Raw genomic sequence first — 15,050 nt, 5'->3', positions numbered from 1 at the left:
ATGACTTGCCCACAGCCACCCATGGAGCTTCATAGCTAAGCAGGGCTTGAGCTGCTTTCTGCGCTGTCTAAACCAACATTTTGCCTACAGATCAAAATGCAGTCTTCTGGTCGTAGGTTTGCAGACTGGTATAATATAGTACAAATGCAGGCTAAGATTTCTGCAAAGCCACCTCGGCTGTTATTAAAGGGAATGGAGAAGTGGGGATTTTCACAAGCAGCTAAATAAGTAAAAAGCACAAATTCCCTTCACTTTGAAAATCCCGGCCCAGCCTCCATTTAAAATGATTGGGAATCAACTAGTAGCCAAATCCCTTTGGTAATGTGGAAAGTCTCAGCATTAATAAATAGCTGGGGCTATCACCCGCTCTGCCAGGATCATGCAAGGGTTTAAATGCCCTGTTCTTTTGTTCTTTCGCTGTGCTAAATCAACCTCTGTTGTGGGGGCATGTGTGCTGTCGTATGCATGTATTCAGTAGAAGTTGCCTAAGGCATGCATTTCAGGGATGCTAGCATTTTGCTGTGCTCCTGGTTTGTCCTTTACATTAATCAGCCCATTGCCCCAACTGACAGTAATAGCTGTTTCTATTTCATGAGTATGAAAAAGCAATAATTTGCTGCCAAATGTGCACAATCCTTTTTTAGCGTATACCAGAACATTTAGCAACCCAACTAGAGATTGCTTAAGCCGCATAGAGCAGCTGGCCTTTCTGCGACAGAAGTCTTATCAAAGTGACTACAAATGCTAGTCACAGTTCTGAGTTCATTCCTAACAAATTTTCTTTTCACTTTCAGTAATAATGTTCCTTTTAGTTATCAAAATTACAGAAGCTTCAGGACCGGACAATGCAATGAATGCAGGTGTGTTCTAAACAGGGCAGTCATCAGGTGTCCACAGTTTATTATTCAGTCCTGAACTGAGGACAATTCATTTTCCTGCAATAACTGAGTGCCCCATACCATTTAAAAGTGACACACATTTGTAGCAAATTGATGCTATTCTTTTGAAGGACCAGGTGCACAGTCTGAGGGTGCTGCCGGACCAAGTATTGCTTCTGGAATCTCAGGTGACAGCTGTGACCAGAAGTGCCTTTTATCATTTTAAGTTGATTTGCCAGCTGTGGCCACTAGGAAAAGATCGCCATGATGCATAGCTTGGTAACCTCCACATTAGAGTGCAGTAGCACACTCTATGTGGGTCAGCCTTTGAAAACTATTCAGAAACTTCAGTCTATCTTGCTGGTGACTGGGAGACAGTGAAAGCACATGACATGTCTACTGGAAGTCTGTGGTGGCTCCCAATCAGAATACAATTACAATAGTTACTTTTAACCTTAAAAGCCCACAACCTTGATAACACACGTGAACATAAGAGCAACTTTGCTGGATCAGGCATCAAAAAATATACAACATTAAGGTCTTAAGATGAGGGTTTTGCTCTGAGCTCTTTTCTTATCAGAAGAGACATAGAGCAGACCCTTCTCAGTTGTAGCACCTGAATTTCCTCCCCAGGGGAACTTGGACACTCTAGATCTGTTCTTACCTTTAGGCACCTGGTCAAAACTTCTTTTCAGCATGCATTTTGGAAGTGCTTTTAAAGGGCTGATTTACCTTGTTGTTTTATGGGGGGGCAGTGTGGTGTAGTGGTTAAGAGCGATAGACTCGTAATCTGGGGAACCTGGTTCGCGTCTCCGCTCCTCCACATGCAGCTGCTGGGTGACCTTGGGCCAGTCACACTTCTTTTAAGTCTCTCAGCCCCACTCACCTCACAGAGTGTTTGTTGTGGGGGAGGAAGGGAAAGGAGAATGTTAGCCGCTTTGAGACTCCTTAAAGGGAGTGAAAGGCGGGATATCAAATCCAAACTCCTCCTCCTCCTCTTCTTCTTCTTCTTCTTCTTCATGTGTTGATTTTAATAGTTTAATTGGTATTTTCTTCTGTTGGGATTTATTGTTTGTTCTCATCCTGAGCATAGGTGAAATGACAAGATATAATCTGAAAACAAGCATTCATACATATATTTTATAGTCTTCCCTTTTCTTCCTGCTATAGCAATATACTAGGCTACTGTGAGGCTTGGGGTCACCAACCAGCATCTCAAACATAACGGTGCATTTGCAGTAAACCCTGTGGCCTCAAATATGAGAGCGAGAGTTTAAAATCTTGCCCATAGCCTCATGTTTACAGACTCTTAAGAGGAATGTCTGTCCTAGTTGCTCCCTGTTCCTCTTGGAAGTAGGCATGGCTACCCTGCTTAATACTGTGCTCCCTAGATATGGTCTGCCTCCTACAGAACCAAGCCCAGGAAGAATGGCTGCAGCATCCTCATTGTCAGGACAATCAGACTGTCTAAACTCTTCATATGGCCTAGGCTGGTTCCAACAGTAGGTGATAAGCCAGGCTTCTAGCTACAGTCCTTCTGTAGAAGCAAAGTTCAGCTCACAGATCATTCCTTTCACATATGCAAATGCTAGGTGCAGGTCGTGATAGTGATGCTGAAATACAATATCAGATTGAATTTTGAGAGCTCTAACTTAAGGAGTTACTTCAGAGCTGCCCTATCCAATTTTCCAATTTGAATTATATTGTCAAATGTGTCTGGGTCTTCCTAAAAAAAAAAAAAAGCTTAACAACTTTTTGATGGGCGGATGGGAGTTTAACCAGAGGGCAACATAGGTTATCTTTGCTTTTGTGGATTTTTAATGCAGCCACAGAACCTCCAAAGGTGTTGAAGAACGTAACTGTCCACACAGTTGCATCCCTAGATATTTGCATGTGTTGTATAAGTGACTCACACAGCTATACAGGACTCCTCTAGTGCATCAGCTCTCCAAATAGAGATGCAGCCAAAACACAAATCAAATACAGTCCAGGCACTGTAGAACTGTACAGTTCAGGTCAGTAGAAAGCTACAAAATCTCCATTTACTGTTTCTAAGGGCCAGCATATTGCAGCATGTCGTTAACTTCAGATTAGCAGTCCCTTGAAATGTACACCATTTATTACCAATTGCAATAAATAAAACTGAAAATGTAAGTGCTCTGAAAACAGATTGAAAGATTCAAGAAGATTGAAAGGGGGAAATATAGCTTTCACAAATGCGTCCTATTACAAGAAAAATGGCTTGCCCTCAATTTAACATTGAACAATGTATAATTGCATATGTAAGGTTAATTCCAAGGCGGCAAACCAAGTCAATGAAAAGCTGAAAGCACTAAGGAAAGAGAGATTAGAGACTATTTCCAATTAAATATTAAGGATAGGGAAGAATAAGCAAAACAGAAAACAAAACCCAGTTGCCTTATCCAGTAGCTCACTCTCATAATTTCATGCACGTGAATGGAAAATGTATTCCCCAGTTGTTTTTATTGTTTCTTAACCTAGTAGGTTTTTTAAAAGGACTAGGAAAAAACTTCTCCACTGAATAACTAGTGCCTTTTGCATGCATTGTTTGGACAGTTCTAAAACTAAATGAGCTAATGAGCTTGGAAGAATCATAGAATTGTAGAGTTGGAGGGGGCTACAAGGATAATCTAGTCCAACCCCCTACAATGCAGAAATCTTTCACCCAACATGGGTCTCAAACCCACATTCCTGAGATTAAGAGTCTCACGCTCTACCAACCAAGTTATCCTAGAGCCTTCGCTACATAAGGTACATGTATAGAACTGGCAGGTAGGGCCCATGCATGAGTCAATTCACATGGCAATATGAATCAGATATCATCTGTTAAAGAGGTACTGTTAGGAATGGTTTGGGATACATCATTTTACCCATTCCTGTCATAGCATTCTGATGCCATGGCTCAGGTGGAAAGTGCAACACTCTGTTGTAAAATATGTACACCAGCTGCCACTGAAGTCATCGCACTGAATAAAGTATACAGGTTCTACAAAGATACGGATGAAAACTGAAAGACATCCATCAGTTTCTCCTTCTTCACCAGATTTTATGTTTGGATGGATATGTGTGAAGTGGGCTGGAGCATGTGCATCAGATATTACTTTAGCTGACAAGAACAAGCATTCCACCGAAGCCTTGGATGGACTCAGAGCTGCAAAACCATTAGGTGTTTGGTTACCCAGGAATTTAGTACTTTGACACTGGTGGCTAAGAATTTGAAGTATTTGTCAAACCCTGTTTGAAGTGAGAGTACGTGTACGCATGTGTGTTGTATCTGGATTTTTTCTTTTTCTTTTGGTTAACTACTAGCTCTGAAGAAACTCTGCAAACTCAGAAGCCTGGGAGTGATTTCTTTTGTGTGTGAACTGCCTTTTGTATTTCAGCTGCTGGAATTAAACCGAAGTGGCAGCTAATAACATCATAAGAAAATAATATGATTGTTGATTGTTCCTTCTAGAGACTTATAAATTGGGTGAAAGGATGTGGAGGAGGAGAAATAACAGAGGCACAAAGTGTTGTGCTTGCCAAATATAAATACATTCTTGCTGCATATCATGCTAGGCCCTATTATTAATAGAAGGAAAAAATAACATTTATAATAACTTCTGTAATGAAGGGCTTCATGGGCCTCCATACATTAGTAATCGTTTGCCTTTTGCTGGGAACTCTAATGCTTATCACTGATGTAGTGCTTTGACTACACAATCCTATGTGTGTCTGCTCAAAAGTAAGCCCTGTTGAGTTCAGTGGAGCTTTCTCTCAGGTAGTATGTATAGGATTACTCACAATCTTATGAATTCTCACAACATCCCTGTGAATGAAGCAAGGTGTTGGGTTTAGACCGAAGGTTGTTAAATTCAGATCAAAATATTTAGTTGTTGTTGAGACACATAAGCTAAAATAATGTAAGGCACCCTTACATGCTGTATTCTAGATACAGAAATAATAATTAAAAGAGGGCTGTGACATCCTTGAGCCTGCTTTATTTCTTTATTATAAGTATTTTTCTACCACCTCAGGGCAGTTTACAAAGGAATAACGCAATAAAAATGTAAATAGATTTTAAAAAACCATACACAAAATTATAAAAGATTCATAAAACAGAATGATTATAATTGCATCTAAAAATAAATATAATAGGACTGAGACTCTGTAGGTAAGAGCAAGGCTGGTGTCAAGACCAATATGCAGCATTTCAAAATGTGAGTCTGCCTAGTCTTACTGTTTAAACAAAGATATATCATTGACATCATGTCTGCACTTCAGCACTCTATTGGCTGAATTGTAGAGTTGGAAGGGAACCCAAGGGTCATCTAGTTTGACTCCCAGCAATTCAGGAATCTCAACTAAAGCATCCATGACAGATGGCCATCCAACCTCTGCTTTAAAACTTCCAATGAAGGAGAGTCCACCACCTCCCGAGGAAGTCTGTTCACTGTCGAACAGCTCTCATTGTCAGAAAGTTCTTTCTGATGTTTAGTCAGAATCACTTTCTTGTAACTTTAAGCTATTGGTTCAGGTCATACCCTCCTGAGGGGGAGAAAACAAGGTTGTTCCGTCTTCCATTTGATAGCCCTTTAGATATTTGAAGATGACTATCATAGCTCCACTCAGTTTCCTGTTTACCAGGCTACACATGCCCAACTCCCTCAGCTGTTCCTCATAAGCATGGGTAAGCAAACTAAGGCCCAATTGCCTTCTAAATCCAGCCCGCGGACGGTCCGGGAATCGGCATGCTTTTACATTAGAATGTGTCCTTTTATTTAAAATGCATCTCTGAGTTATTTGTGGGGCCTGCCTGGTGTTTTTACATGAGTAGAATGTGTCCTTTTATTTAAAATGCATCTCTGGGTTATTTGTGGGGCATATTCTTTTTTTCAAAATATAGTTCAGCCCCCTACAATGTCTGAGGGACAGTGGACCATCACCCTGCTGATAAAGTTTGCTGACCGCTGATAAGCCTTGGTTTCCAAACCATCTTGGTTGCCCTCCCCTACACACATTCCAGCTTGTCAATATCCATCTTAAATTGTGGTGCCCCAAACTGGACACACCACTCCAGGTGGGGTCTGACCAAGGCAGGATAGAGTGGTACTATTACTTCCTTTGATCTGCAGACCATACTTCTATTGATGCAACCTAGAATAGCATTAGCTTTTTTTGCTGCTTGATCACACTGTTTACTCATATTAAGCTTGTGGTCTACTAAGACCCCCTAGATCCTTTTCACATGTGCTGGCAAGCCCGGTTGAGCACCTTCAAAATGAACAGCTTTTTAATGATTTAACACCAGCAGTGGGATGATTTGAAAGGGTATAGGCCCATCCAAACTCATATAAGACAGGCACAAGTCAAGAGAGCATTCCCAGTTTGAATAGCTTACCATTTAAATTCCCACAACTGTTCCACACTAGGAGGCTGTTAATACAAATCTTAGAGATGTAAAGGTCTGTTAATGAAGATAAGTTAAAAACTGTATGACTCTTAGATTTATAGGGAGGGTAAAATTAAATGCTACCACTAAAACCTGCTATAACAAAATCTCGTTAGTGTTAATGTTCATTTATGGTTTGACTTCCTCAAATTTAATTCACCCCTCCTTTTTGGTGCATTTGTGGGACTGACAATTTAAAATCTTGAAAGATGATTTTATGACTTGTTCTGCTGTAAATCAAACTTTTAAAGTTCATAAAAATGGTTAAAATAAAAAATGGTTTAATATGAATGTTTTATGGTCCATAACATTATTATAGCTGTTTTATTCCCAGTGCGTTATTGCTTTAATTGGGTTGCTACAATTCTTGGGAATCTCAATTTTTATTGGAGTAAATGTAAACCTAAATCAAATGACCAAGAATGCCCTCAATATGTTTCCCCAGCTCCATTCTCAGTCATTTTCTTCAGGGTAGAACAAACCAACAAGGGAAATATATCCTTTGTTTTCTCATTGGTCCTCTGGCACCAGGTGCCGTTCCATATGTTTCTGCCAAACTTTCACTGTTCTTAGCTAGCTGGACTCTGTGAACATCTTTTAGGGCAGAATTTCTTTACAATATTCCATTGCTTGCTTATCTTTTGTGCTCCTTTCTCCCAACAGGTGTCTGATCGCTCTGTAGTGGCCCTCGTTCCCAAGCAGACCTCATCCTACAATATTCCCGCCTCTGCCAGCATATCACGGACCTCAATTAGCAGATATGGTAAGAAACAAAGTGATGTGATGTAAACTTTCCTTGAATTTCCAGATTAGTGGTCTAATCAGCTAATTGTGCCAGCAAGCTTATTAGAGTTCTTACCTCTGGCTCTGAGGCATGGAACATGCTATCTTTTTATTTTTTGTATACAAAAAATCACTGGGTGCAGTCCAAAGCTGTACAGTAACTTTGATGCACACACAGATCACATCACATACCAGGACTGCCCCTTTCTGTCTTTGAGGGCTTGTCCACACCTCTGTTTGCCTTGCCACTGTCTCCCAGGAAAACCAGAGTTTACTGCTGAATCAGACCAAATGTCAATCGGATTTTCTATAGACTGCTGTTTGTTCTGATTCAGCTGTAAATAGCGTGTTTTGCAGGGGAAAGCTGCAGGGCAAATGCAAAACTGCTGGGACCTGTGCTTTCTAGGCACGGTACAAAGGAAGTGTGGGAGAGCCCTGAGTTATGAGTTGCTGTGCCTATGAAATGTGACTATCTGTGTGTATACCAGAACTAGAAGCATTCTCTTAAAGCAGTTACTCCTACAGAGCTGCTGTTTCTTCAATGCTCTATTTGAAAATTGTTGCAATGGGTGCTAATTTCAAATATCCAGGGTTCTCAGATGTCGCCACTGAAATTATCACAAAATTAACCAATTTGGTAAGAAATTAGGCCAGCTGGCAAAGGACCTATTCAGATGTTATCCTTTTGATGTGTGCATCAAAACTTGTGCAATTCAGCATTCCCGACCCTGCTGTCCTCTGGATGTTCTGAGCATCAACCCTGGCCATTTGCCATGGCCATGGGTTGGGCTGCTGGGAGATGTGGTCAAAAACATCTAGAGGGCACCAGGGTGGTACTGTACACCTAAAATGTAATTTGTGGCTAGACCGTGGCTGTTTGGGAAATGGCTGTGTCTATTATTCTCACGTTTTGGTTTGGGGAAGAAATCAGTGGGTAATTTTGACTCAGCCCTAAAGTGGAAACTTGTGTATCCTCAAAGAGCCGTATTGATTATAGTTTGCTCTCAAGTGTGCACTCAGTCATTAACCCAGATATGCTGCTGTTTTGTTTGCAAGATACCAAAGAACTACATATTGCAGTAAAATGAGCTGCATGCCTATCCATTTTTAGAAAAGTTGAATAAATTATAATTGGTTATTGGTTATCTTTTTCTTGCAAGATAATTAATTATAATTTGGGCTTTATTATATTGCTTTGTTATTTGCTATCATTTATTCTCCTAATTTCCTTATGGCAATTATAAAAGGAATGTTGGGAGGTGATCAAGTCCTGATTGTGGAGGGCACAACTGTTTTATCAAAGAATCAAACTGGGATTGAAATTAAATAACAAATTTGAGAATTTGGACATATTTATTTTTGCCATCTGTTTCTGGCAAAAGTTTGTGTTGAATGAAATAATTGCTGTACATTTTTCTGTAACAAAAATGCTGAGATGTTTTGCTGAAGTTACAAGTGAAATGGATTTTCTGCTCTTTCATTCTGCTGGCTAGTTTGTGAGGAAAAGGTCTAAGTACCACCAACCTCTATTCATAAAAATTTCAAAATATTTATTTCAAAACACCAAATGAAAACTATGAAGGGAATACTTTGTAGAGACAGCACCATTACAACTATCTGCAACAACTTATTCTGCTTGCAATTAACTGGGTTTGCATCCACACTATACCTGTAAGGCACATTCTTTCCCTCAAAGAATTCTGGGCCCAGTAGTTTACCCTCCACAGAGTTACAATTCCCAGCAACCCTTAACAGTGCCCAGAGTTCTTTGAGGGGGGAATGCTTTGAATATGCTTTAAAGTTATGGTGTGTAAAGGTAAAAGGTAGGTAAAGGACCCCTGGATGGTTAAGCCCAGTCAAAGGCAACTATGGGGTTGCAGCACTCATCTCGCTTTCAGGCCGAGGGAGCCGGCATTTGTCCACAGACAGCTTTCCGGGTCATGTGGCCAGCATGACTAAATCGCTTCTGGCGCAACGGAACACTGTGACGGAAACCAGAGCGCACGGAAATGCCGTTTACCTTCCTGCCACAGTGGTACCTATTTATCTACTTGCACTGGCGTGCTTTTGAACTGCTAGGTTGGCAGGAGCTGGGACAGAGCAACAGGAGCTCACTCCGTTGTGGAGATTCGAACCCCCGACCTTCCAATCGGCAATCCCAAGAGGCTCAGTGGTTTAGACCAAAGTATAAAGCCCTTTTGAGAGTTCTTCTGGGCAAGGACCCCTGATTTGGAGGATAGAACTCAAGCTGTATTCAAGCAATATCAATATTGAACTATTCAGAGTCAGAAGTTGCCATTAGAGCATTTGCACACTAAGTCTCCACAGTTGTTGCTAATATTGATATTGATTTCTCTGATTGCGCAGATGGCATGCAAATGAAGCCCTATTTACTCTCTCTGCATTTGCATCATGTATTGGTGCAAAGCTAGATCTAAAAATAGAATGATTCAGTGCTCTCACCCCTTAATTACATCCACAGGAATATTCATATTTATCTGAGCATTAATCAAGAGTGAAGCTTCAGAAAATTTTGTAATGATTCACTCACTCTCCTCCTAATTTATGGGGATCCCTTTAATCCTACTGTCACCCAGAAGGGAAGAACAGCAAATTAAGAAACTAGCCTGAGCTGGTCATAGCAAAACAAGGATTTGCTTAAAAACAAGGCATAAGAAATATCAAACAGACAGACAGTGGCTAGTCTAGCTTTCATCTACTGCCAAAACAAAACAAAACCCTGTTCCAATCCCTTGGTGAATAATAGTAGACTCCTCACATGGCATGGGCAGATACTGCACAATTTGTCATCTTACATTAAGCTGCTACTGTGTGTAGTAGCTATAGGAGCCAAGATTACTTAGGTTTAGAAGGTTTTGTTTTCAATTCTAACTGGATGGCGACTGTGTTTCACCTAATCAGTTCTTTTATCCAAGGTCGTGTGGTTGCACATAATGGTGCCCATATCCATCATAAAGTACAAAAAATATCTGGCGTATTTTGCAATAGAATGGCAGACTGTTTGTGAAAGACTGTGGCTTGATAGTGTGTTCACATTTTCACTGCTCTTTAAATAAGCCACTAAATTTGCCTTCACTGTTAGAAAATTGTGGACGAAGTAAGACAGAGATATAACCAAGCCTGTTTTCCTTTTGTGCATCACCAGCTTCTTTTTCCTCCTGCCCAGATTCCACATTTCGGTACACAGGCAGCCCAGACAGTCTCCGTTCCAGGGCTCCCATGATTACCCCAGACCTAGAGAGTGGGGTGAAAGTCTGGCACTTAGTCAAGAACCATGACCACGGTGACCAGAAGGAAGGTGATCGGGGCAGCAAGATGGTGTCAGAGATCTACCTGACAAGACTGCTTGCTACAAAGGTAATATCAATTTCTGCTGCAAAGCTCCCAAAGAACCGTCCATGCAAAACTGTGGTATATTAACCAGTAATGTTAACAAAGAAACATCAAAATCTGTTTGGGAAGCAGCATATTAGCTGGCCACCTGTAGAGCTTTGTGAAAATGAGACCATTGTTCTCATTATGTTTTCGGGTTGCTGATGAACAGGTGAAAAAGCAACCCTCTTGCACCTTAAAGCTTCTTGCACCTTAAATGTCACCCCAGGTCCCATATTTTATTAATACTTGACTGGCTGGTCCAGCACCAGAGTTTTGATCCTGTATCTCTTTTTCATCAGTGCATGAAGCAATGGTAAGACACAAGTGAGTTAATATTATTATTCTTCCGGGGCAGTCGCACGTGATCTCACTTCCAATACTTTTTGCAAAAGTTTTGGAATGATCACACTGCTTCATTTCCAATCAGTGTCTATCCTGTAACTTCATGCTGAAAACCTGTAACTTTTTATATTGCATATATTCTGGTTTGCTTTTATCCTGCTTTTGTTGCAGACAGCAATGGGGAAGCACCTAAAATGCCAAACCACATATATTGGACTATTATTGTATCAATAACATGCTGTAGAATACACCTGCAATTAAACACCAGTTTGGATAATATATATAAAATTTTGTGCTTTCTTTTAACGTTTTTATTTGCTGCATTCTGGGATTGTTTGTAACAATGAAGACTGAGTGGCACATATATTTAAAATAACTATCAGTTAATAATAACAGGGGCAGCTTTACAGTCTGTAAATGAGTCTGTGAAGTTACTGAGGTTGGTTCAGCTCAGCCCTGCCTATCCTAATACTGTCCTGCAACTGCCTCTGCTGATGATTTGTGGCCAAATACCCTCACACTCTCGTCTCTGCTCCCATCAGGGTACGCTGCAAAAGTTTGTGGATGACTTGTTCGAGACCTTGTTCAGCACTGTGCACCGAGGCAGCGCTCTCCCACTGGCCATCAAATATATGTTTGATTTCTTGGATGAGCAAGCGGATAAGCATGGCATCCACGACACTGACGTGAGGCACACATGGAAGAGCAACTGGTGAGATACGGGAATGTGTAAGCCCTTGTGGTCAGAGCAGGGTTTGTCTCATTCAGTTGGAGACCTCCTGAGCCTATCACAGAACTGTCTAGATCATGTGCAGCTTGCTTTCTGAAGGCAAACACAGTTTCAGGTTCTCCATATTGCTCTAAAAGTAGACGGAGCCATTTTTTTACTTGTGAACTAGCATGTTTTGTTGCATTTCGTGGGGCCTTATACATTTTTCACAAGGAGAAATCCTTCTGCCAGCAGATCTATTTAGTTGGATACCGACCATTGATTTGAGATGCCTGAAACACCCATGTAGGTTTAACAGTGTAGCTCTGCTCCTGACTCAGCCATTTCATGCTGCTTTGCTACCCTCCCTCAGCCCTATTCATTCCATTCAATCCATCATGCATATGTAAGCCCAGTCTTTATTTGAGTCACCGATGCTCTAGCCCAGCCATTTGAGTTCCAATGACCCAACAAAGCTATGCCAGCACAGCCCCACGGTGCCTTGCAGAAGCTTACATGGTGCCACAGAAGAAGTCTATATACCATATTTTTCATCCCATAGGACGCTCCGTCCCATAGGATGCACCTGGTTTTTTGGGGGGGAAATAAAGGGGAAAATTTCTCCTTTTATTTCCCCCCCAAAAGCAGGTCGGGGAAACAGAACCAGGTCGAGGAACAGCGGGATGGCGGCGCTGCGCCTCCCTGCTGTCCCCCGAGTTTGTGGGGCTGGCCGATGTCTGCCCGGCGTGAGGGGCGCTCTGCTTCAGGGCGCCCAACCCGCCGGGCGGCAGGCTGCTATCTGCAGCGTGGGGAGCCCTGCGGGGAACTCCTGCAAGGCTCCCCACGCTGCGGATGTCTGCCCGGCGCGAGGGGTGCTCTGCTTCAGGGAGCCTCTCGCGCCAGGCGGCAGGCTGCTATCCGCAGAATGGGGAGCCCTGCGGGGAACTCCTGCAAGGCTCCCCACGCTGCGGATGTCTGCCTGGCGCGGGGGGCGCTCTGCTTCAGGGCACCCCTCGCGCTGGGCAGCAGGCTGCTATCCGCAGCCTAGACATCCGTGCGGGACCTCCAGCAGGGCTGCCTAGGCTGCGGGTGTCTTCCTGAAGCCTGGAGAGCGAGAGGGGTTGGTGCGCACCGACCCCTCTCACTCTCCAAGCTTCAGCAAAAGCCTGCATTCGCCCCAAAGGACGCACACACATTTCCCCTTCATTTTTGGAGGGGGAAAAGTGCGTTCTATAGGGCGAAAAATACGGTAGCAGAGTCTTCCACAAAGCAGTCCCCTTCCTCCTTAATTTAAAATCATAATCTCTTACTTTTTAAAATGGGAAACATCAGTAGGGCTGCCATACGTCTGGGTTTTCCTGGACATGTCCAGGAATTCAGCTGGAAAATGGCGTCCAGGCAGATTTTCAGCAAATCGGAAAAATGTCTGGGAAAACCCAGATATATGGCAAGATGGGTTATTTTTTTTAAAAAAAATCCTTTAAAAATTCAGGTGTGAAGCAGGGACAGTGAGGGGTCTGGTCTGGGGACAGTTCTGAGGCCCAGAGGCCCCAGGCCTGAGGTCTGCCCCCTCCCCCACTCTAGGAGAAGCAGGTAATATATGTGAGCAAGAGGAGTGTAGCTGTGCTTCTTGAAAGGAATGAGAAGGGAAAAAAGGAAAGGGAAAGGACTTTGTATCACAGGAAATAGCCACCAGGGAAGCTGCAAACCACCTCTGGTATGAGTTGGAGATAATAACAACAAAAAACCAAGGCAGAATATGCTCTCCTTGATATAGCTGGGCATTTCTGGGCAAACTTGAACTGTATTGAATTGCCTTGTTCAAATTCATAGTGCAGTGGAGCAGGGGCAGCCAAGGGAAGGCAAATTCAGAGACTCAGATTAAAGTCTGTTCATTGTCTAAAAGCCTTTCAAGCTTGAAACAAACAAAAGAAATAGTTCTCCTGAAAATTCTTATTTGGTTACTCCTGAAAAAGAAAGTGGATTTCATTGTGCTCAGATCCATTTCTAACTAGGTACTTATTCTTACTGGAAGTATTTAAGTAGAGTTGCTGATTCTTTTCCTGTTCAGCTCTTTTTTTCTAATATTTTATGCAGCTTTATAGTTATAGCACCATCTGCTTCCCTCGGACAACAATACAAATTACATCCTTGGTGTCTTGTGCAGAATTTACTGTGTTTAAAACTATTTCTCTAGCACAGAATGATCAGATTTGCTTAAAGAGCAGTCACATAAAAACCTGCCAGCCTCCCTATCAGATCAGCACCAAAGCTACCAAAAAGAAATACAATTTCAATTTGGGGTCTGCTGGCCTGTCAATACTCGCATAGCTACAACCCATATTCTGGTTGATGGCCACACTGGCAGAAACCTAAGCTGATAGTAGCCTAGTTCATCTGAAGCTGTAGTGACCATTTGCTCAACAACCAATATGGAGAAGTAGCTGAATCAGGAATGATTTTCAATGTTTGAAGTAATGAAAATAGACTTCTGAGGCTTTCAGGACTAAAGGTACAATAAAGGACACACTTATTTCTACTCCATCCAGCAGAGGGCCCTGTTTCACCAGATTCACTATTTTGTTCTTGACAATGATAAAACCCTAACACTTCAAAGAAAGCACAAGATTTGTATTAGGAAAGTGTGGAATAATTTGACCTCAACGTCGCTCCGTATATAGCCATTTATTTTCAGGACAGAGGCTTGGGATTGATTCCTACCTGTCTCTCTTTAATTATTCCAGCCTTATTAATTATTCCATTACTTGATAGTGTTATCACATCTAGAGCTGATTGAGTGATGCTCTCTCAGTCAGCAGAGCCAGAAACACAATCCATGTTTGCTGAATTTGCAGAGAGGCGCCTAAAGGGCAAAGGCAGCGTTCTCCACTTTATCACTGAGAAGAGGTGACAGGTTTTGGAAAAGGCTGGACAGGAGCTGAGGAGGGGAAGCCAACATGAAGTCACCCTAAAAGTGCAGTTGTAGCTAAGACCAGGGAAGGACCGGAGCTCAGTGGAAGAGCATCCTTTACATGCAGGAGGTCTCAGGTTCAATCTCCAGGTAGGGTTAGGGGAGATCTGTATCTGAGATCGCAGAGAGCCACTGCCAGTCAGTGTAGAGTAGACTATAGACAGAACTCAACTATATGGACCAAGGGTCTGAATCCATATAAGGCAGCTTCTTAGGTTCCTAAGACTCTGCCAAATGTTCATGAATTTCATAAGTCTCATTTTAAACCCTCATCACACCCCTGTACTTGTGGTAGGGTGGGGCAGGCTGTAACTATTTTGTAAATAATTTTTTATTGGTTTCCATAGATGCATTGCAAGATCTAAGTAGACAAACTAAACATTAGCATAACAATTACTTGGTTGCTGGTGAGATCCCAAGGGGGAAGCCTGTTATTATTAACATGCATGTTTGAGAGCTTCCCCACTCTGCAGTTTGTCTGTCCAAACCCCCAAAACCTTAAAAATGAACTTTTTA

At 42.1% G+C, this 15,050-nt stretch overlaps 1 protein-coding gene across 2 annotated transcripts in view; it reads left to right on the top strand.

Annotated features, from left to right (window-relative positions):
- PLXNA2 (plexin A2) overlaps nt 1–15,050 on the top strand; it is a 400,751-nt gene that overhangs the window by 375,289 nt on the left and 10,412 nt on the right. Inside the window, exons 27-29 of one of the 2 annotated variants that reach the window (XM_082228275.1) lie at nt 6,997–7,096; nt 10,304–10,494; nt 11,397–11,566. In XM_082228275.1, the coding sequence (XP_082084401.1) occupies nt 6,997–7,096; nt 10,304–10,494; nt 11,397–11,566 (461 nt within the window). Of the gene's footprint in view, nt 1–6,996; nt 7,097–10,282; nt 10,495–11,396; nt 11,567–15,050 lie in introns of both variants that reach the window. The other variant, XM_082228274.1, reaches the window with a different exon arrangement.

Source organism: Podarcis vaucheri (genome assembly GCF_965113315.1).
Source record: "Podarcis vaucheri genome assembly, chromosome: 6".
NCBI classification, from domain to species: domain Eukaryota; kingdom Metazoa; phylum Chordata; class Lepidosauria; order Squamata; family Lacertidae; genus Podarcis; species Podarcis vaucheri.
Note: the sequence above shows the minus strand (reverse complement) of the source record. Positions and strands in the feature narration are given on the sequence as shown.